Source organism: Pholcus phalangioides, unplaced genomic scaffold (genome assembly GCF_987345545.1).
Source record: "Pholcus phalangioides strain wild (caught in Gottingen) unplaced genomic scaffold, Ppha-v1.0 ptg000017l_1, whole genome shotgun sequence".
NCBI lineage: Eukaryota > Metazoa > Arthropoda > Arachnida > Araneae > Pholcidae > Pholcus > Pholcus phalangioides.
The window spans coordinates 57,978,868-58,002,236 of NW_028301610.1; the positions used below are offsets into that span (position 1 = coordinate 57,978,868).

Genomic DNA, 23,369 nt, shown 5'->3' on the forward strand with positions numbered 1-23,369 from the left:
AGGCTTTTGAATTTTTTTTCTTCCGAAAATAAGGAATCCATGGTTCTGAAAAATCATGAATGTATCTTGAATGGCAGGAATAGTCACTTGTATACAGCTTTGAATTTTCTCAGCATGAATCTTGATAATTTTTTTCTAGAAAAAAAAATTATTTCACTTACCAGGGCCAGCTTAAAAACATGATGGGTCCACGGGACGAGTGATTTTTCTGAGGTCATACCTAATAAATTCTAGAAAATTTCAACCAGATCTCATTTTTGTGGGAACCCCCTTTTCTTGAGGAGGAGTTATGCATTGAAATTGCACTGCCCCTAACTCAAAAGATGTATATCCAGGCAAAAGGGACCATGCAATAAATATAGAGATAAATCGTAACATTAATACTGTGTCTCTCATCATCCTTCTGTGTATATATTTTTCAGCAGAAATATATGCATCATCTAAAGTATTGCATTTTAACCCTTTAACTGGTTTGTGTCAATATTTTCTACTTCCATTTTTTAATTTGCCCATATTTTTAATTCTTGTAAAGATTATTTAATATCAATATTTTTCAACAGATGGCACAACTTATCCATGAAACAAATGTTTTTCATCCAGGTTTTTTCCCAAAATATATATTTACATGTGCAAGGCCATTCAATAAAAAGCTTTTTTCTCTATGGAAGCAAGAATTTTTGTTCTAGTGTATGCAGTGCCTGTAAATTGTTATATAAACTGTTGTAATATTTTTGGATATTATGGATGAAGAGAACGAAGATACGTTCCTGTTAGATGATTCTAATACAGATTCAGAACTTTCTTCCAATGATCTGGATTATTCATCTGACTCATCTGATGACATGTGTAGTGAGCTCAGCTATGAAGAATTGAAATCTGCCAGAACTTTTACCAAGGTAAATGTGAAAAATCCCCCTCCTCCTTGTCCTCGTTTCAAATTTACAGGTATTCCTTCTGTGCATGTGCAACTTCATGACAATTCTAATGTTCTTTCATTTTACGAAACATTCATAGATTCTGCTCTCATAAATACAATCGTGAAAGAGATAAACGAATCGGGTGTCAAAAGAAAATTCTCAAAGAGTAAATTTTGGGAAGAAACAACTCTGGAAGAGCTGCATGTGTTTTTCACTCTAAATACACTTCAAGGAATTGTAAAGAAACCTGGAATTGATCATTATTTAGAGCAAAAGGCTTTCAACTTGCACACCTTTTTTCGCTCAAATAATGTCTCATTGTTGATTCCTTCTTTTGCAACGATATTTGCATTATGATAATGCAGCATTTGATCCACAAAATCATGAATGCCCTAAACTAGTTAAATTTTGGCCAGTTCTGAAACATCTCAATAAGAGATTTAGCGAAACGGTGACACCAGAGTGAGATGTAACAATAGACGAGAGCCTTATGCTATTCAAAGGGCGACTAGGATGAAACAATTTATTCCCCTCAAAAGAGCAAGATTTAGAGTAAAATGTTTTATGCTGTGCGAATCAATTTCTGGTTATGTGTGGTCAATAATAATATGCACAGGCAGGTAAAGACACAATTCTGAAACCTGAGTGTTCTCAACTCTGCATTTCATCACAAGTTGTCTTGACAATGCTGGAGACCTTGCTTCATAAAGGATACTGTCTTACGAGACAATTATGATTCTTCGCCGGAATTAGCAGAGAAATTGGTTTCATGCCGAACAGACACATATGGCACACTAAACCTGAAGAGAAAAGAAGTCCCAAGGGAAATGCAGAAAAAAAAAATTGAAAAAGGGGAGATTATAGCTTTTCAGAGAGGAAAAGGATGAAGTGGATGGATAAAAAAATGTTTCATTACTTTCCACAATTCATAATACTGAAATGGAACAAATTCAAGTCCGCTCTAAAACAAAAGAGAAACCAAAAATCGTTATGGACTATAATAATACAATGGGGAGAGTAGACAGCATGGATCAAAATTTGAAAAATTTTGAAATTGTCAAAAAAAGGGGGGAAAATATTATAGAAATTTTTTTTTTCCACATTTTGGACATTGCTATATGGAACTTGTATGTCGTCTACTGTAAGAAAGGAGGGAAAAACACACAACTAGAGTTTAGACTTGAACTCATTGACAGCATTATTGAAAAATATCATTCAGGAATCAATTTCAGGCATGCACAACCAGGTTCTGAGCCTAATCCTCTGAGACAAAGAGGCATTTTATAGAAATCATTGCTCCCACAGATAAGAAACCGAGACCTGCAAGACAATGTGCAGTTTGCTGTTCGAAAAGAAATGAAGATGGAAAGAGAATCCGCAAAGAAACACAATATTTCTGCCCTGATTGTGACGTAGGAGACTTTGCCTTTCACCATGCTTCAAATTGTACCACACAAAAAAAGACTTCTGAACAGTTTGGAAAGGTGTAAACTTCAAAATTTATAGTAAGTCAGGGAGAACTTTTGTAACATATGTAAAATACTTCTCATACCATAAGAGAATGTACTTTCAAAAAGCAAACATTTAGGGGTTTTTGCATTTCAAAATCATAAAATAAAGAATGGTGTAAAAGTATTAAAAGTGAAAATAAAAAAGAAATTCTCGCATTTTCTTATTCTATTAAGTATAGTGTTTAATTATATGCAGTAAAAAATATGACTTTTTGGTGAACATTTCTGGTTAAAAAATTGACCGGTTAAAGGGTTAATTTCTACAATATTCACCAATACTCGAAAATATATATTTGTGTATGAAATGTTTGGTCATGTAAATATATCAATACAAAGCAAAATACATTAGATTTTTTTAACTTTTTACCCCTTGGCAGGAATATTTATTACATGATATTTTGCTGCTGTGTGGTAAAAATGAAATTTTCCTTTTATATACAGTTGATTCAGCTTATATAAATATATATAATGTTCCCATATTTATAACGTTTCCCACTTAGTACTCATTACTTCAAGTACCCATACCCGCTTATTTTTTATGGTCCCTACTTCGACTAATTCTTATTAAGATGTCCTGTTTAGTGTTTTCCTGCTTAAAAACTTTTTCATGATAGTTTTTTTGAAAAAAATGTCATAAGCGGGATCCACAGTATTTGCACAAATGTAAACACATGCATAACAAAATATTTTCTGTGGTGCAGGCTCTTTATCCGAAATTGTATAGTTAAAGCTCATTTGTGTATTAATATTTTCATATAAATATCAGTTCATTGATTTATTTATAGTTAAACCTCGCTACAATGATACTCGATATAACAAATCCTTCAACATCCATACTTTGAAAGTCTTGTTTGGAAATTCCTGTAGTCTAATGTTAAACTGCTGCCTCTTGATATAACAATAATCCCTCTACAACAGGCATCCTCAACCTGTTGCTCCCTGAAACACTCAGTGTGCTTGATCAACACCTTAATTAGCATTGAGCATTAATTTTTCAGAAGTTCATTTCTGTTGATTTAACCAACAAATGTCCATTGAATACCAAAAGAAAATTGAGACCAATTCAACTATATAATATCCTTTATTTTTTCATCACACATGCAATATATATTTTCAATCATTTATAAAAAAAATAAATATGTAAAAGGAACTTTTACCTGTGGGTGTAAAAGTTCAACCAAGGGTGCAGAGAAGAGCTACGCGTGTCCTTATTGGAACACAGGGCTTGAGTTATGAAGAGAGACTTCATTTTTTGAATATGTTTACATTGGATGAACGCAGGTGTCAAGGAGATATGATCGAAGTGTTCAAAATTTTCAATGGGATGGATAGGATGGACACTATGAACTTTTAGTACATCGCCAATCGACTGCTTTTACAAGGAGACACCAGTATCGATTGGTGAGGGACAATGTGAGGTTATGGTGTCACAGAGAATTTTTCTCTAATAGGGTTGTTAATAAATTGAATAGCTTACCCCCGGAGGTAGTAAATTGTAACACAATTGACACGTTTAACAAGAAATACGATAAACATATTGGGGTAAATCGAGAAGCTATCCATACTTAGAATAAGACAACCATAAGTATTCTTTATGGGCATTGTATAATATTTTATCACCTGTATATATTGTTTATAATTTTTATTAATTGCATTTTTAATTGAATTGCTATATTTTTGAAATATATGACATCCATATTTTTATTGGCATCTTTTTCTCAGCCACCTCGTTGAGCATTTTGCCTGTTGGGCAAATTTTGAGAATTATATTATGAAGCAAAGTGTGATCTATGTTCAAGAAGGGCAAAACATGAACCTCACGAAATTTACAGGAAGGGCAAAATTCTATTTGGGGAAAAACACCATTTTTGATACAGCCAGATTTTCTGATATTTTTAATCAGATGCACTATCAGGAAAAAAAATGGTCTGGCCCTATTGAAGGGCGAGGATGGACATATGGAAATTTATATGGGGACTAATGGACAAACCCACTATTTTGTTATTAATGCAATTATCAGTTGCGATGGCTACAACAATAAAGCCAATAACATCCACACGTGGATCAATTTTGAGAATTACATTATGAAGCTACGAGCCATATATGTTCAAGACAGGCAAAATATGTATCTGACCAAATTTATAGACATGGGGCAAAATTCTATTTAATACTCTATGATTATACACTACTCTCCCGTTATCAATAATTTAATAATCACTTGAATATTTTAAGTTGTTTTATGTGAAGAATTTATGTATAGTTGAAATCTTACCTCTTGTGTGTGTGTGTGAAGTGTTTCCAATACATTAATAAAGTCAGAGAAATTTGTTAATTTATATGGAAAAATAAATTGACATTTTTTAAATCAATACAGTCAAGCCTCGTTGTAACGGCACCATCCATCCCAAAGAATTTTGGCATTATATCGGATAGTGGTTGGAATAGCGTTTAAAAGAGGCTTAATTACATAAATTCACACGTTTATAATGAAATACTGTATCTTTGTCTTATTAGTGTTATTCCATTAATAAAATAACCTATTTTACAAGCATTCTGAAAATTCATAAAATTTTAAAAACTGCAATATTACTTGAATATTTCTTGATATAAAACATAAGACACATATTTTACACTTACCCCTGAAACAATTTTACTTCCACATAAATTTAGTGATGCATTTTATAAGTACATAAACAAAGTAAAACACACACACAATGGCAGCATTGCTTTTTTTTCACAAATTTCCCATTTCTGAGATTTTAAAGAACACCTTTCAACTCCTCTCAGAGAAAAAAAATGATGGGAAAAGAGATGTTGTGGAAATTTTCTTGGAAAATGACAGACTTTGTACGATACATATTTGATACATCCAAACAACAGGTGGCGACATAACAGGTTTTTCACATCATAATCCCTATATGGAAGATATCTTCGCTGAAAATTTCTGACAGTAAGCAGGGTTGTCACTACAATGGGGGGCGAAGTAACAGGGTTCAACTGTACTTTCAAAATATGCAGGAACACTGAGATCACTCAAATTTACTGAGTGAAATCTGGTGATAAGAATGCATCTGTAATGACGGATTGTATTCTACATCAAATGTTGCATCATTTGCCTAAGCATAAAACACAAGCATAAATAGTCTACCAAAAGACTCTTATTAGATACTTGGATGTGGCAGAAAGCTGTTCACCTCTCTGCATTTCAAATGTGCTACTTCATTGTTAATTATATCTAATCAAAATGTTTCACAAATGTTTATGCCCACCCACACATATCGACTTGGTTGGTCCTTTTCCTCTATCAAATCAGTTCACCTGTGGACTGTTTCGCAAGATGGTACGAGGCAAGTCACATGGAAGATATCTCGGTCAAGACTGCTGCTTGGGCAACGGATTACTAGATTTGCTGCATCGATTATAACCACCAACAAATGATGAAAGTTCCAGTCCTCGATTTTCCCAGGTGTTCAGCAAATTCATACGATGCCATATGAGACTGTCAAGTCATACACACCTATTGACATGAAATAAAAGCATCATTAGACTTTTGATTTTCAAAATTTGTGAATGTATTTAATTGAAATTATAACATTAAAAAAATTTGGGATTTTTATTACTTTGACCCTAGCAGGTGGCCCTCCACAGATCTTACCAAGAGACCCAGTTTCAGGAGGGGGGAGGGAACCACAAAATAAAATATTTCCTTTCATGTAATTATTTGAAATTCCATCGAAGGCCCCTGTGAGAAATATTGGTGTGGCGTCCACCAAAAATCTGATCATAGAAGCCTGGCTCCAGGATGTGGGAGGGGGGCATGAAATATATTTTCTGTAATTATTTCTAAATTCCCTCCAACTGTTTGTTAAAAATTTCTTACATTGAAGGATAACCTTAAAAAATGATTCAAATAGCACACAGCACCAATATTATATATATATATATATATATCAATTAATTTAATAAAGCCCTACTCCTATGTATAGCAGTATAGAGTTCATGGAAGTTGAGATTAACGATTTTTGCAATAATAATATTACAGAATATTCATCAATGCATTTCATGTAATAGTAAAAAAATGAACTCACCTGATTTTATATGCAGCTGTACAGATAGGCCTATTCTTCCTCCACCCAGAACAAACTTGCTGGCGGCCGGATTAGCGGTTGTTTTTTCAACTAGTCTTTTTAAAGGACTTGGGCAACAACACAGTTTATTTTCTTGCCAAGTAATGAATAAAACTATAAATTTATCATTAAAAACCTGTGCGTGCTAACGGCTGTCAATATGGCGATTATCAGGGACAGGCAGCTTCCATCTGGGAAGAAAAAGGCTGTGATGCTGTCACATCACGGCATCGAAAATATTGTGAACGAAGGCTTTCTGTTTCAGATGGTGCTGGCTTGATGCTCGTGTCCGATTTCATGCTCGCGAGCACGTGATCAACGTTCTAATTAAACACCTTGTACAAATTGCATTCAAGGATTAAAATCATCCTGATTCAATGTATTCGCATGTCAAACTTGTTGTAATGGTGTTTTTATTTTATGATCTAAAAACTCACTAAGGGGAGCAACTTCTCAAATTTCATTCTCCAACAGGGTCACAAGGTGGTTCAAAGCTTCTGTGGGGCAATCATGGCTGAACCAAAACCACTGAAGCTATAAATATGAAATTTGGCCAGTATTATATTTTATTATATAGATACCCACTAAGATCGGATTTCTGAAAATTCAACCCCCAAGGGGGGTGATGAGGCTTTCGAATATTATATGGGAAAATCATCGCAACATAATTTTCAGGTTACAAACAAAGAATACTTATAGTTGTCTTATTCTAAGTATGGATACCGTCTCGATTTACCCCAACATGTTTATCATATTTCTTTTTAAACGTGTCAATTGTGTTACAATTTACTACCTCCGGGGGTAAGCTATTCCATTTATTAACAACCCTATTAGAGAAACATTCCCTGCGACACCATAACCTTACATTGTCCCTCACCAATCGATACTGGTGTCCCCTTGTAAAAGCAGTCGATTGGCGATGTACTAAAAGTTCATAGTGTCCATCCTATCCATCCCATTGAAAATTTTGAACACTTCGATCATATCTCCTCAACACCTGCGTTCATCCAATGTAAACATATTTAAAAAATGAAGTCTCTCTTCATAACTCAAGCCCCGTGTGCCAATCAGGACACGTGTAGCTCTTCTCTGTACCCCTTCAACCAAGTCTATCCCTCTGTAGGTATGGTCTCCAAAACCTTACAGCATACTCCCGTCCAGGACGAACTAAGAATCGAAAAAGCGGAAGATTCTTAGCGTACTAAATTCTTCCCATTGACTTACCACCCTTACTGATTCCAACCGGTCTTTGAAAACTTCCGCTAACCTTCCTCTCAAAACATCAAAGTTAGTTCTTCGAAAACAAGGAACTATCCATGTGAGTGAAGCCATGGGTACAACAGCTGGTATTGTCCATTTATAAGAAACCCCATCTATTATTCGGACACATTGTTTTGGCCAAAAATGTGTTCCTTAAGCACATTAAACTAGTTTTTCTGGATGGAAATGTAAATTTGCCATAGAATGCATGTGTTAGAGGCTTTCATGGTAACATGAAAGCAGTTGATATATATCTGATTTTTCCCATGCAATAAATTAAATGTATAAGGGATCAGTCATGAAAAATTTGTAAAGTTCTGCTTGGCAAGCGTCATTGAGCTTCTGCCTCCAGACTCCTCTGATTTAATTATAACCTTTGTTTTTTAGGCTTGTATTTCATTGTATCATAAGCAGATACAGGCTCCTCAAACAGGTGGGGGGAAACAAATTGCTGAGGGTATGTATAGTGAATGGGGGCAATATTTTCCTCCCACCTATGCCATCAATACAATTTTTTAAATTGTATTAATGGGAGGGAGGCAATCATCCCTATCACCCCAATTCTGTATCCAGCTATGCTTTGCGTGTATATATATAGATATACAGTTGAGAAAGATGTCCTCTCCACTTGTTAATAGAAGATTTTCTTAAGACTGGTTATATTTGGAGATGAAGATTTAGAAACCTCATCTCTGCCTCCACAGGGACTCCCTAGTCTTTCATTTGATGGATGAGTGCTCTACCTCTAAGCTATGGAAGCAGGTAGAATATTTCTTTCTTGGAGCATGCATATGCTGAATGGCTCCATGCAATGGACGGCAGCTGCAATCAACTGATAGTTTGTAAATGACATCAGGCAGATATAAAATAGTATCAGCTATAAAACATACAGAGGTGAACAAAATAATTTAGAACTATGGTTACCCATTGTCCTTTGGCAGTGTAAATGAAATTTCTTTGAGCTCTTCTTTGCGAACAGCAATCACTTTTTTCAGTTTACTTCGATTTTCTTTTTCTTCTTCAGAAGCTGATCTATAACTATAATAAAACAAATCTGTTTCATTGATTTACTTTTATCTACAAAATATAGTTATGTTTCCTTTCAAATTCATAGTATTGCAAAAAGCAAATCAATTGAAAATTTTTTTATCAATTTTTTTATTATTATGACAAACTTTATATATCCTAAAGAGCATGTGTTTTCACGAGGGCATCTCTTACACAAATTCCCAAATTCATTGCCAGAAGTTAGTGCTAAGAATCAATTAAATTTTCAACTGATCAATCCAAAATTTCCAATTGATTAAATGAACAGATTGATCAAATTTTCAATTGTTATTTTGAAATGCCAACTATTTATAACAAGCATAGCGCAACTATAGTAGACCTTCAAGCATAGAAGAGGAAAACACCTGACTGCATGCACAAGTTTATATTCTTTAAATGGGCTTTTTCAATTAACTTCCAGTAATGCTGCAATTTTGGTAATCCGGCACACCCTGGTGTTATATGTGTCGAATTAGCGATAGTCTACTGTATATGTAACATTAACTACACTTTACCAAACACCAACTCTGGCCATATTGATATATTGCAATTTACTGCCATAGATGAGGTGGGTTGGAAATGAAGTTTGTTAGGAAAATATCTATATTCTCCCCGGGTTTGAAGCTAGGACTGTGACGGATACCTTCGTGAGCATCTTGCCACCACACCACTCAGGCGCATATACAGTAAAACCTCATTAAAGTTGTCACTCTGGTTAAGTCATAATTTTTCCTTGGCCCCATCCAGCTTTCGTAGACAATATTATTAAACTCTCGTTTACTCATTGTTAATTTTGGTTAACTCATTACTATGTAAAAGTTTGAGAGAGTGGAACAGATTATTTCTATGGCTTTTTTCCTTTAAAAAAAAGATCCTGATAATGGCATTTCCATATGCCTAAAAGTCATCATAAAGCCTTATGTACCGAAATGGAACAGTTCAAGTAATTTTCGTTACTTAAACTGTTCCATTACAAGTCATTTGACAACTAAAGTTTTTGAAACTTTGGGAACTGCTCAAGCTAGGCCTGATTTCTGCATAGGCCCCACTAATTTAGGGCTTCTGGGTTTTAATGAAGATATTTTGTTCAAATCTGACATTTTTTCCAAAGATGAAGCCTAATGTGTACTTTTCCTTGTCCAGGGCTCCTTCAAGTCAAAAATGAGTGTTTGAGATTACCTTGCAGTTGTATCATGAACTACTGATGAAGAATTAAAACTTCATGTATATGCAAAATTGCAATAGTTCTGTTGTGAAGAAAAGCTAAATATTCTAACAGTTGCTCCAATTGGTCTAAATTAAGAATTACTGGCATAAATAAAAATGTACCAATATATTTTACCTCAATAAGTTAAGTAATAAGAGCTCAAAAAGGTAAAAATTTCTATTTTTTCTTTTGAAATCTAAAAATTACAATATTAATAAAATTTAAACTCATATTTTAATAAATGTTATACTAATTTTTACATTTATATGATTTTCAAAATATTGTACATTGAAACTGATGACACTTTGTTTAAGCCATTATAATTTTTAGATAACGTGAGGTGAAAACTTTTATCGAGGTTTTACTGTATATATAACATTAACTGGTACTCTCGGTAAAAATTTGTTTCATTTCATACACCTATTTCTTAAATGCATAAACAAATATACTACTACTTTAGCGCACACCAACACTGGGCATATCACCCCATGCAGCAATTAACTACCGATCGAGCTGGGTCGAAAATGAGTGTCATCTATCGATGGTCACCTCAGGCTCGGTAGGTAAAGAAATTGTTATCTATATTCTACCCAAGAATACAATCCGCGGACCTGACAATAACCTTCATGGTGGTAGATGATCATCTTACCACTGCACTACTCAGGTGCTATGAAAAAATACAGGAATTGATTAAAAACTGGGGCTGCCAGTTAGAAGCACTCCAATATGCTAAAGTTTAGCATCTAAACTATCTATCACGTCCTGGAATTTCTTTGCTTGAATTTTTTTTTTAATGAGTTATTTCAGACTGATTTTGTTTGTCTTCATACTGCTGTTTATTTGCCTTGAAAACGATATGAAAATCCTTGATGAGTTATAAAGAGAATGTCCTCTTAAGCACAGTGTAGAAAATCAAATCCAATGGTATTCACTCAAAAAGGAAAAAATTGAAACACCAAACAGCCATTTCAAGGAGTTAATATATCCCCTTTCTCAGTGAAGAACTGAAGAATGTTTCAATCCTGATTGTTATTGGAGTGGGCTAATGTTCTTGGAATAAGAGAATTATTGTCTTTTCAGTGTAGATTATAAAGTTCAGTATTGACTTCTAAAACCTCAATGGAAAATACAAATTTGTCCAAAACAAGACTAGCATTAGAATTGAAAGGCATACGAAAACTTGGGAATTTGACTACCAACTATCCTTGCTGACCCATAGAATGGTGAAAGAGCCAGAATTGGACACATCCATCTGAAAGATCATGCATAATCTTTCAAAAAATTAGCTTTTTTCTCTAGCCCATCATCATTTGTTTCAAGCTTTTTATCTATGTTGAAGTAGAATAGTACGTACATGGAAAAAAGTAGTCATTTTCTGATAAGTTTCATTATAGTTAAGTGCAATAAGCTGAATTCCAATAAGTCAAATTACTGTTTAATAAGTTTTACATGGCCTCCAAAAAAAACCCCTTAACATTACTTTAATACTAAATTTTTTTCTCAAGTCAAATTTTCAGGTTTGTGATGAATTCAAAAAAGTATTTACTCTCCCAGTGAAGAATTAAAGTTGAGCATATATAATTTAAGGAATTTCTTCTTTCCCTTTTTTTCAAGTTTTTTGGATGACACTGACTAATGACAATAAACTTCTTGATAAACTAATGACAAAAATATTTTGCTGTACAAAACTAGTCAAATTAATAATGCCATTTTGTTTTCAAGTGTTTTCATATTATTTCATTTAGTTCCAAGTGAATGAATTGTTCACACATCAGCATAAAAATTGATTGTGTGGTAATTTTTCCAAAATGTTAAAGCAAACATTGAAAGTTTAAAATTTGAAAGAAAAAAAAAATTATCGATGAAATATTTGAAAAAAAATCCAAACCTCAAGAAAACATTTGATAGTTGAAAAATAAAAAGTCCCTCCAGATACCTGATCAACAATTTAACAAGGTAAAACACAGTAAAACAAGGATATTATTCATGCAAGGCTATTCAAATGTGAATGAAGCGATAGGTAATCAAAAATTAATGTATTTTTTTAGGAAATAATCTTGTTTTAACATTACTTACATGTTTTATTCATTAATTGTGTATACATTCACACTTATTATATACTACGTCGTTCAAAAAGTTCTGAAACTTATTTAATTATGGAAGAATGAATACAGATAGAATCTGTTTATTTGGTATTTTCTTTGAAGTAACTACTCCATGCAATTATGAATTTTTGCCATTGTTCATACAAAGATGCAAATGCGGATTGGATTGCAAGCCTTTTTTTGCCGCATTCTGTGCCTTCATCTCTGCTCATTGCCTTTCTTCGGAAGCTGAGAGCCATTGCCCCGTAAGCAAATTCTTTATCTGAAGGAAAAGGAAAACATCAAATTGGTCAAGATCAGGGAAGTAAGCTGGTTGTGAAAGTATTGGAATGTCATGCTTTGACAGGTAATCAGATACCAGGAGGAACCTGTGAATTATTAAACATCTGCATGACTTGGTGAGATGCAAGCCGCCAGGTCTTTTTTGGAAGGCCAAGCTGTGGGTGCTCTCTTGATAATGCGCCAACTCACAGGTCCCTCCTGATATCAGATTACCTTTTATAACATCACATTCTGATACCTCCACAACCAGCTTACTTCCCTGATCTTGATCATATGACTTTTTCCTTTGATAAAGAATTTGCTTAACTTGCAATGATTCTCAGGTTCAAGGAAACAAACAGGTTCTTTCTGTATTCATTCTTCTGTTATAAAATAGGGTCTTGAACATTATAGTACTATGTATGTCTATGGTTTTTTAATATTAATCACTAAATAACTGCATGATTGTATTAGAATAATCATTGTAAATTTTTTTATCTTTAGTGTAGTTTGATATTTTTTACTAAGGGGCCGTTCAAGTATTACGTCATCATCGATGAGGCGGGGGGGGGGGTTCCGATTTGCTGACAAGAGGGGAGGTCGGGTTTGGATAATGCTTACGTCAGCAACCACCCTTTATGAAAATATGAGTTAGGATTCAGAGGGGCAGAGCTGATGACGAAATTTTGCTGACAAGGGGGGAGGGGGGTCAAAAATGGCTAAAAATTTGCTTATGTAATACTTGAACGGCCCCTAATACAATATCATTCTTGTTTTGACAGACGTCCCTCCCACCCAGGCCCGGAACTAAAGGGGGGGGGGCAACTGCCCCACGCAGCAAACTTTAGGAAGTAACAATACCACCATGATAAAACCATTGAATTTTACAGTTGTGGGGGCAGCAGAATTATGTTTGCCCCCCCCCCCCCAAAAAAAAATCGTAGTTAGAGCCCTACTCCCAGCAACATAACTAAAATTTCAGATTAGTCTAACGATTACTCAACGTTTTTCCTCAGTTGCTGCATATTTTACTAATCGAGATTTGGTGGTATTTCACTCATTTAGTCTCTTTTTTTGGTTAAATCATTAGATACTTCATGTATCTAGAGATATGAAGCTAGAATATTCTCCTGAATGTAAAATTTGGAAAACAATAGAGAATATTCTTCTCTCTTTTAAATAATAAAAAAAAAACCACAAATTGTGTTATTTTATTATGAAATATAATTCAGTTTTCATTGCCTGAAACATGAAATAAAACAATTTTTCACATAATCACCTTTCAATGACAATTTTTAATTAGAGAATAATCTTGGAATATTCTTTCATTGAGAGGCTTCAGTTAATTCGAGGAATAGGAAGGTTCTAGGAAAGTAAATAAAGAAAATTTTTTGAAATTCCTCTAAAATGTGATAAATTGTTAAAATAAGTTCAAAGCAAAAATAAAATCAAAACCGACTGACAAAAGAAGCTAGTCTTATATAATCACCTTCATTCTAAGAAGATATGAACTGTAATTTTTGTCAGAGGACATACACTCAAATTCTATATCCTTCATAATTTATTTGTGAGCTGTTCAATTGGCCATACTGGTTTTATTTCTTCCTTTAAAAGTTTAATTATTGTTGGCTATAAACTTTCATTTCTCACTTCTTTCTATTGACATTCACTTCTTTTTTGTAGTATTGTCTCGTTAAGGTACGAGGCCGGAGATTCAGTTAAGAACATTTATTAGAATGACTTGCCACACTGTTACAGTTTGGTTGGCCACGTCCTAAAACATAGACATAACACATGAAATGTATCTCAAGATATTAAATTTTAGGGAAGTGATAGATAACTGGAAATACAAGGGCAAGTGTCTTCCTACACCGTCATCCCTGACTAAACTCTATGAAATGGTAGAGAACAATGGAAAAGACACTATGACAAAAAAAATTGTTTCAATGTGTTGTTCCACATCTTAAAAAATGAACTTTTTTAAGCATCCTGTATGTTTGCTTACACCTCAGAGGTAAGCAAGCAAGAATGCTTCTATACTCTATTTTTAGAAGAGGGGAAAAAAGATTATGTATTTATTGTTTGAATCATTTCCAAAAATTACGAAAACTATGAATAAGCTTACAAATTTCCAATTGTGGAAAAATGACTTCACTAATTCAACTTTGTTGCACAATTTTAATTTTTAAATTAAATTACAATTTTTTTGTATTATGAGTGAAATATTCAGATTTTCAAAACTGAGCAGTAGTTCATTTGATCATTTTAGTTGCACCACTGTCATTTTCTGTTCATGAGGGTTAATTAGACAGAAACCTACAGTTTATTACAGACTGAATGGCAGCATTCAGTTTTTTAAATGCCTTGCCAAGAGATTGGTGCACTAATGTCAGGGTGGGAAGAATTTTTGAAACAGCAACGTGCTGTGAAAAATTATTTAACCCCTTCGCTTACAAGTGATTGGCAAGAAATTCAGATGTTCACTATTTTACGAATTCGCAATAAATATGGTAACCTTGTCCTAACCTAGCTGCACATTAGAAAAAATAAAAAAAGTAAAAGAGAAAAGGAAGAAAAAAAAACAAATGAAAGAGTAAAACAGTATAATAGATAAGTTAATAAGAATGTAGGTACAATGTAGATCTCTTTCACCCTCACCCTACCTGTTTTCTCTTTCACTCTTATAAAAAAGATACATCACATATGTGGAAAAAATTCACTATCATGTTATACAAAAACCAAGAGGAAAAAGATTATAGGGTTTCAACAAAGCTTCGTGATGAGGCGAGAGGAAAGAAAACTTGTTTGAATTTATTCCACTGGCATTTGGGAGCAATATTACGTCCTTGATCAAAGTGGTTAAAACCAACCTCTGTGTCCGAGATTGTATGGAAGTAAAGGTTGGTACACAATCCATTTGGCAGCTAGAACATTCATTTTTGAACAAAATGAATATAAGATGAAAAATACTAAATATGTATAATTCAAATTGAAAATTTCATTCTCACTGTGCTTATTCTGTTTACCTGAAGTTTAATGACTGCAATATTCGAGCAATTCCTGTCAATTGATCTTTAACACCTTTTTTGCAATTAACTTCCATGCTTTTCAATTCAGATACAGACTTTGAGTAGGACTTTTTGAGAGCCTAAAAAATTAGTTTTATGAATATGATGATTCAAAAAATATGATTAGCATACCTACATTATGTGAAAGAACTGATTTTGCACACATAAAAAAATATTTAATACCAACAGCCTCTCAGACAAACCAGTATTCTTACAAAGCAGAAATAACTGGATCTGTGATGAAAATGAATCCACCATCCTCTTGCAATCCGGTCAAGTGCATAAGACCAGTGATTCTTCACCTGGGGGATATATGGCTCCATATATATATATATATATATATATATATATATATATATATATATATATATATATATATATATATATATATATATATATATATATATATATATATATATATATATATATATATATATATATATATATATATATATATATATATATATATATATCTCCATATATATATATATTCTGGATATAGGATATTCTGGAGGCGGAGCACGAGTGAAAATGAGGTGAAAGCAGAGCTCTGAAAGGTAGTTGAGGCTACAGAGTTGTGAAGAAAAAAAAATTCTGCTGTAAAGAAATAAGCTTTCAAGTGAAGTATGGTGGGAAAAAATGTGACTTTCAGAATCCACCAGAACTGCCCATAGAAACTGGACCATCTCAATGCATGGACCCAGGGCATCATGCCTATAGAAGGCTTCCATGACGAGAGTTTAGAGGTACTATAATCTTCACAAGTTGTGACGTGTATCTATCAATGATCTGTAATACTGTTATTTCTCTTTTTTTCTCTCCTACGTCACCTTCTCCGCTCACCCGCTACTCCCTTGAAAATAAAAAAGTATAAAAAAGGAAGATGTGTCTGGATCACCATTTTTTCTACCTTTGAAGTATTTACACTTTTGCAATTGCATAGACAGACTTCATTCTTCTTTAAATCAGAGAAACACTTTTTTGGTTTTTCTACATTGCACCAGTACTATTGCACTTGGCTTCCCCTTTTTCATACCCATGACTAGAGCTATTTATGTTGAAAGGTACCCAGACATTAAAACATGGTGCAATTAGCGTATAAAGTATCATTCCCACAGATCTTTTAACCAATAAGAGTTTTTTTTTTAAAGTGTAGAAGTACCTTGAAGTTTTTCTCACTCTCTTATGAACATTCACGTCTTAAGTTGTCTAGTTTTTGTCATGCTTATGATTCCTGAGAAGACATTTTAAAATAAAAATGTGGTAAAAAGTGCAGTTTTGGCCAACTCCAAGCTGCAAGGGAGCAGCATTGCGATAAACAGCCTTTGGTTAGTTGTTTTTTGTATGTGTGTGACAAACAATCATTCATCAAACCATTTACTTTATAAAATTCAGTCCGCAGTCATAAAAAATGTTCCAGATTGATATTGCCCAATTACGTTTGTTAGCATTTGATATTTTCGCCAGTTTAAGCAAATCTACTATACATATTTTCAGTAGTCTGTCTGATGGCATTTTCAAAATTTGTATTAGGAAACAAAGTAAAAGTTTTTTTAAAAAGGACTGACATTCTTGGTAAACCAAGTTCTGATCTTAAAATGGACCCCAGTGTTTCCCTCGGGAGGTGCAATAGTTTTCTTGTGAAGATATTTAAAATTACGTCAAAGTCGTTTATATATTCAGTAACCCAAATCGGAGTGCCATAAGTGCCATATGAAAGAGCAGAAGTCACAAGAGATGAAAATAACTTAAGAGCTACATTAATTGATATACATTTAGTTTCAGTGAGAACTGGCCAAATCGCAGAAATAGTATTTTTAGCCTTTGAAATAAATATTTTTTTGGCCAATGAGAATTTTCCGAAGGAAGAAAACAGTATTCCCAAACATGGGCGGAGATATGGGGGGGCATCGCCCCCCCCCCAGAGTCAAAGGTGGAGTCGACTGATCTAATGTATATATGAATTGAAATCATCGTGCCCCTTCCCCCCCGCCCAGCAATAATGACCGTGCCCCCCCCCCAGACTTCGCCTATGTTCCCAAATAAATATAGGATGACACCACTTGGATGGGTGTTCCCCGGAAGTTCCATTTTTCTGTTTTCTTAAGCTTTCCACCCTTTCGAAACACCATAACCTTCGTTTTATTAATATTTACTATTAACCTATATTTTGAACAAAATTGTTCAAGGATTTGAATTTTCTTTTGTAGGTCTATCACACTTTCGGATGCGATAACAGTATCATCTGCATAAAAGAGACAGTGGACTGCCGTTTCTTGTCCGATCCATAGGGGTTGGGTATCTGATTTATTCAAAGACTCAATTAAGTCATTCAAATATAAACTGAATAAGTTAGGAGAAAGAATTTCACCCTGTAGAATTCCACAAGTTACTGGTATTTTATTAGTTAGGCCAAAACTTGTTCTTACTTGCACTGTAGCTTTAGTATACATATTCTTAATAATCCTGAATAATCCTGTTCACTGATGCTTACTCTTCTGAGAACAGGCCAAAGAATTGTGTGATCGATTGAGTCAAAGGACGTCCTGAAGTCAACGACAAGTGTATATAAGCGGCCCTTGGGTTTAGATAGTTTTCTCTGAATTAAATAATTGAGAGTAAAAATATGATCATCGCACCTGTATCCAATTCAAAATCCTGCCTGTTCCACAGGAATTGCAGTTCGGTCAATCAGCCAAGTATTTAATCTAGTATTTAAAATGGACATGAAAAGTTTAAGGACTGTAGAAGTCAAAGAGATAGGACGAAAATTCTCTGGCTTTGCAGGATCACCCTTCATGTATATAGGGCATACAATCACTTCTATCCATTTTTCAGGAACATCACCACAATGACAAATATCATTGAAGATTTTCAGCAAGATCTCCCTTGGTATCCGTGTCAGGTGCCACAAAAATTCATTCAATACTAGGTCATTCCCATGAGCTTTCCCATTTTGTTTTATCTATTGAATTACATAATTCAATATACGAGATATCATTATCCAGGATATTATCGAATCCAGGATTTAAATGAGATGAAATGTCAAGGTTTATATCCTGTTCATCATTAGCATTTTGCGAGAATAAACGTTTGTAGTGCAATTGCCAATTTTCTAATGAGACACTATTGAGAGTGAAACTACTACTTTTTTGTTTCTAAATCTATTGACAATCTCCCAGTAAACAACACTGTTTGTTGTGTGGCAAAGAGTGGAGCTCACACTGCTTAAATATTCGTTTTTTCTTCATAAATAATGTTTTATATCTATTTCGGTGCCTTCTGAAATTTTCCAAGTTGATTTCATTGAAATTTGTTCTACGTTTTTTTAAGTATACAAAGAATTCAGATCTGAGTGACGAACACTCTTTGTCAAACAAATAATGAGAGGAGGATCTAGAGTTAGATTTACAATTACCGTTCCCCAAACATATAATCATCTCAGTTTTTTCTGCTGCTGTAATTAAGCGGTCTCCAAAAGGGTTTGCATCAATATCAGAATCCTGTGATTCAATCAAAAAATTCAACTCGGACTGGAAAATTTCTTTACCTGATTCTTTCCACACACATTTTTTAAAGGGGGTACTTGGCAGGGCCGTCTTAAGAGCATCATGGGCCCCCAGGCCAAGTGATTTTCCAGAGGCCCTACCTAATGAATTTTTGAAAATTTAAGCCAATTCTGATTCCTGTGAGGACCCTCTTCCCTTGAGGTGCCCGGGTGGGCCCACGCTTTAAGACGGCACTGGTACTTGGTTTAATAGATTTACTATATATAATAAATATACTTTATAGTACTAATATTATATTTACTTTATTATTATTATTATTATTATTATATTTACTTATAGTAAATATAATACTTTACTATATAGATTACTATATATTTACTGTATGAAATATGAATTTTGTTATTATCTGCATAGGTTTTGATGCTGGGTTTTTTCCTAATTCAAAATCCATAAAAAAACGTTTGTATAAACAGGGTAAGAGACAAAGCAAAGGTCAATCATGCTAGCACCATTGTATGATAAATAGGAGTATTCACCTTCACTATCCAATTCGCTCATGCCATTTAGTAAAACAAAATTGTTTTCAATAGCAAAATCATAAAATCGATGACCCCTAAAATTAGTCGCCTTATCTTTAGAGGAACGATAAAAATCAACCTCTGTACGCTCAGCATTTTCAAACGGAAAATATAATTTTTCACACATTCTGGCATTTGAATCAGTAGCTATGATGGTATACACATAACCTTCACACAGATCATTTTAATATGTTAAAGAGTATGATGTAGACTTTATTGAATTTTTATCAGGAGGGAAATATGAAAAAAAAAGACATTTTTCTATATTAATAAAATTACATTCAATTATAAAAAATCTATTTCTCTGAACATGCCCATTCGTAAACGATTTTCTATTATATGCAAACAGAATGCCACCACTAGCACGACCAAAAGTTGACTGTTTGACTGCAAATTGATTAATAAAATCAAAATTGTTACTTAGTTTAGGAATATTAGCGGTATTTAAATGCCATGTTTCAACTGAACAAAATGCTTTATACGAGAACAAATTGTTCCAAAAATTAGGAAATATACCTTTGTTATTTAGACCCTCGACATTGTAAAAAATCAGCGATTTCACATCAAAATTACTTATTGTATTAGATTTTTCATTATCGACCTCTTTCCTGGTTACAAGGGATTCACTAATGTTAAACTAGCTGAACATTCACTGTGGCATTCGATTCAGAAGATCTGCTGCCCGGCTGCTCAATTCGAGTGACAATGTCACTGTCATGATCATACGATAAAGCCGATCACCACAGAAAAGTTTTACACTTGATCACGAAATTAGATCCTAATTGTGCAAATTGCCGCCGTTTATATCAAATAGTTCTTGTACAATGACAAAAATCTTCATTGATGCAGATATTTGTTCCCTTTAGTTTTGATCGGTTTTGGAGCACCAAAGTTTTTTGAGCATGGAAAGTAAACTTACTAATGATCAAATGTGGGAAACTGTTTCTTGATCTTCCTACACGATGCACTCTGTCCATCACAATATCACTTATTCCTAGACGGTCGACACAGATCTTAATTTTGAGTTCCAAATCATTTACCATTTCATTTTCCTCCTTGGTAATACTTTTCCAGTATTACCAAGGAGGAAAATGAAACGGTAAATGATTTGGTTATCACCAGGTTATCTCGTCTTGTGAAAGATCCTTCAAATCATCAATCTTAGACATCAGATTATCATAATTTGTTGATGGTTCAGCAGCAGCAATTGCTGGATCAACATGAGAATTTTCTAATGCCTTTATTCTTTCATCCATGCACCTGATCGTAGATTCAACTTTCTCCAATCTTGACTGTATATTTCCAGTATTCTCCTAGATTCTCATCAGGTTTTCGATCAAGTCCATGTGTAATGACAACAGCAACCTTATACCCTTATTCATATCAAAACCCTCATCTGATTGCTCTTGCAAGTTTTTCATCTCTTCCATGTAACGCTTGCTTTTTTTTCAAATTAGAGTCCACAAGTTGCCGTGGGGAACGATCCTTTCGTTTTATCCGGTGCTTGAACATGGAGTCACTTGATCCGGATTTACTGTCTGCAAAGATACATTCGATAGACGCTCAGACCTATTATCGTGCGGCCGCTGCAACACCAGACAATTAGCACATTTCCATCTTGCTTTTTCGCTTGAAAGTATAGGCGCACTCGGGACAGGATCAGCACAAGCGTTGTGAAAAGATGACCAGCATGAGATACATTTTATACCATCCTTTAATTCGACATCAATGTCACATTTTCCGCATATAATTTTATCCATTCTTCAGAACTTGAGAGCCAAATAAATAGATAAATAAAAATCAAGGTATTTTAGGTTTAGCGCAAAGTCGATGTTTAGTGGGTGTTATCGCTACGGATAGATTGTTGCTACTCAGATCGTTGGGTCATGATTATCATACGTAGTACAGTCAATTTTTTATTTTATATATATATCTGCAGTCGAGAGTTGTACACTTTGTACAGAAAAAAAGGAAAAATATGTGCTGTGAGAATGGAAGTGCACTGTGGTATGGCAACACCATCTAATGAGTGAAAAATGAACTGAGGGCATCGGCACACCGCAGGTACTCGCCCCCCCCCCCCTAAAGTGTACTCCCCTAAGGTACCCCCCTAAAGGTACAGAAAAATTAAGGTAATTACAATGCTTAGACACAATCATGGTATTTAGAGTTGAACCGGACACTTTGTCCTGATCGAGTAATGACATGAGAAAAAGTTCCTTTCATCACAGTCCTTTTTTCTCTCCACAGGCATGTTCGAAGGATTTGGCATGGTTGGAGTTAATGGTTAGTTTAGGTCCAAGTTGGTTTCTGTAGTTTCCATGAAACATGGTTTTACTCTATCCAGGCTAACAGTTGATCTCTTACCATTTACATCCAGAGTGATTAGTTTGCCAGTTTGAGACAAAACTAGATACAAGCCATCATAAGGTGGAGTCAGTGGGGCTTGATGCATTCAACTCTGAGGAAAACATGAGTGCAGGTTGACAGTGCTGGATGAATGAGAAATGAAGTGGAAGATGTAGAATGAGATGTAAAATTGAAGTTGCTACTGGCTGCAAATTAGCCATAGTTTAGCACAGTTGTCGAAATACATGTCATACACTAGTTCAGCAAAAGTACTCTGCGAAGATCAGTTTTGTAAGCAAAACAGAGACCTAATAACATGATTGGTAATGTAACATGATTGGTAGGCGTGTGTGCGTGTTATGACTCACAATTTTCTACGTCAACTTTTCTACCAAGCACCTACTACTCACGTGATTTGCGCTATGGATCAGTGGCTAAAAACTGGATTTGTGCGGAAGCGGACTGAAACACCAAAATGAAATACCATGCACCTGTGAACGTGAAAACATATTTTGAATGTTCCAAAAGTGATTCTGCCAAAGCTACTGGGACCTCCTATTACATTAGCTATCGTATTGAGAGATGAGGAGAAAAAAAAAAATCACACTATTGGTAAAAAGATACTGTCAGATACATATTTACAGAGGAAAGTGCTCTTATGAGTTTAATACCTGTGTCAAATAATACGACATCTCAAAGAATACAGGACATGTCAGACGATGTTGAAAACACAGTCATAAATCACGTCAAAGGTTTTGAATTTTTTTCAATCCAAGTCGACAAAAGTACAGACGTTGTGCAATATTCTGTACTACTTGTAATTGCTAAGTACTTGAAAGAGAATTCGAAGTAAATCATTTTATTTGTCACCCATTGAAGGGGTCATATGACTGTTAGACCTATTTGAAGCAATTAATCATTATTTCTTTGAAGAAAAGAATTCAATGGTCAAAATGCATTGGGATCGCCACAGATGGAGGAAAATCCACGGAAGGTCTACTCAGGCCTTCTTGTACGCGTGGCAGAATTCTCTCCCAAAATGAAATGATCTCACTGCTATATTCACAGACACATCCCTTCATCTAAACCATTGCCTCCAAATCTGCAAAATGTTCTTGATGAAGCGGTCAAGGTTGTCAACTTTATCAAAGTGAATCCTACCAACTACTTGTTGTTTAAATTGTTGTATGAAGACATAGACAGCCTCAGAAGATATTGAAAGTGCTAAGATTTTTTTAACGAAATGTAAAATCAATCAGAAGGGAATTTATAGATTGATTTATTAGTAAATATATAAATGTGTGCCTCCAACTGTTAATTATTGTGATGCATCTCATATTTTGGGTTCATCTGGGACCATTGATTTTTATAAAAAAACTAGCTATAACACCCGCGCTACCCGGATGTTCTTCAATATGAGGCCTTTTCTT

General features: G+C 34.3%; 1 protein-coding gene across 3 annotated transcripts in view; it reads right to left on the reverse strand.

Annotated features, from left to right (window-relative positions):
* The window catches only part of LOC149074165 (transmembrane protein 120A-like), a 117,701-nt gene that overhangs the window by 76,336 nt on the left and 17,996 nt on the right, over window positions 1–23,369 (reverse strand). For 2 of the 3 annotated variants that reach the window (XM_089246621.1, XM_089246623.1), the window contains exons 2-3: window positions 15,462–15,583; window positions 8,740–8,853 (exon numbers count right to left, since the gene is read on the reverse strand). In XM_089246621.1, the coding sequence (XP_089102747.1) occupies window positions 8,740–8,853; window positions 15,462–15,583 (236 nt within the window). The remainder of the gene's footprint in view (window positions 1–8,739; window positions 8,854–15,461; window positions 15,584–23,369) is intronic. The other variant, XM_089246622.1, reaches the window with a different exon arrangement.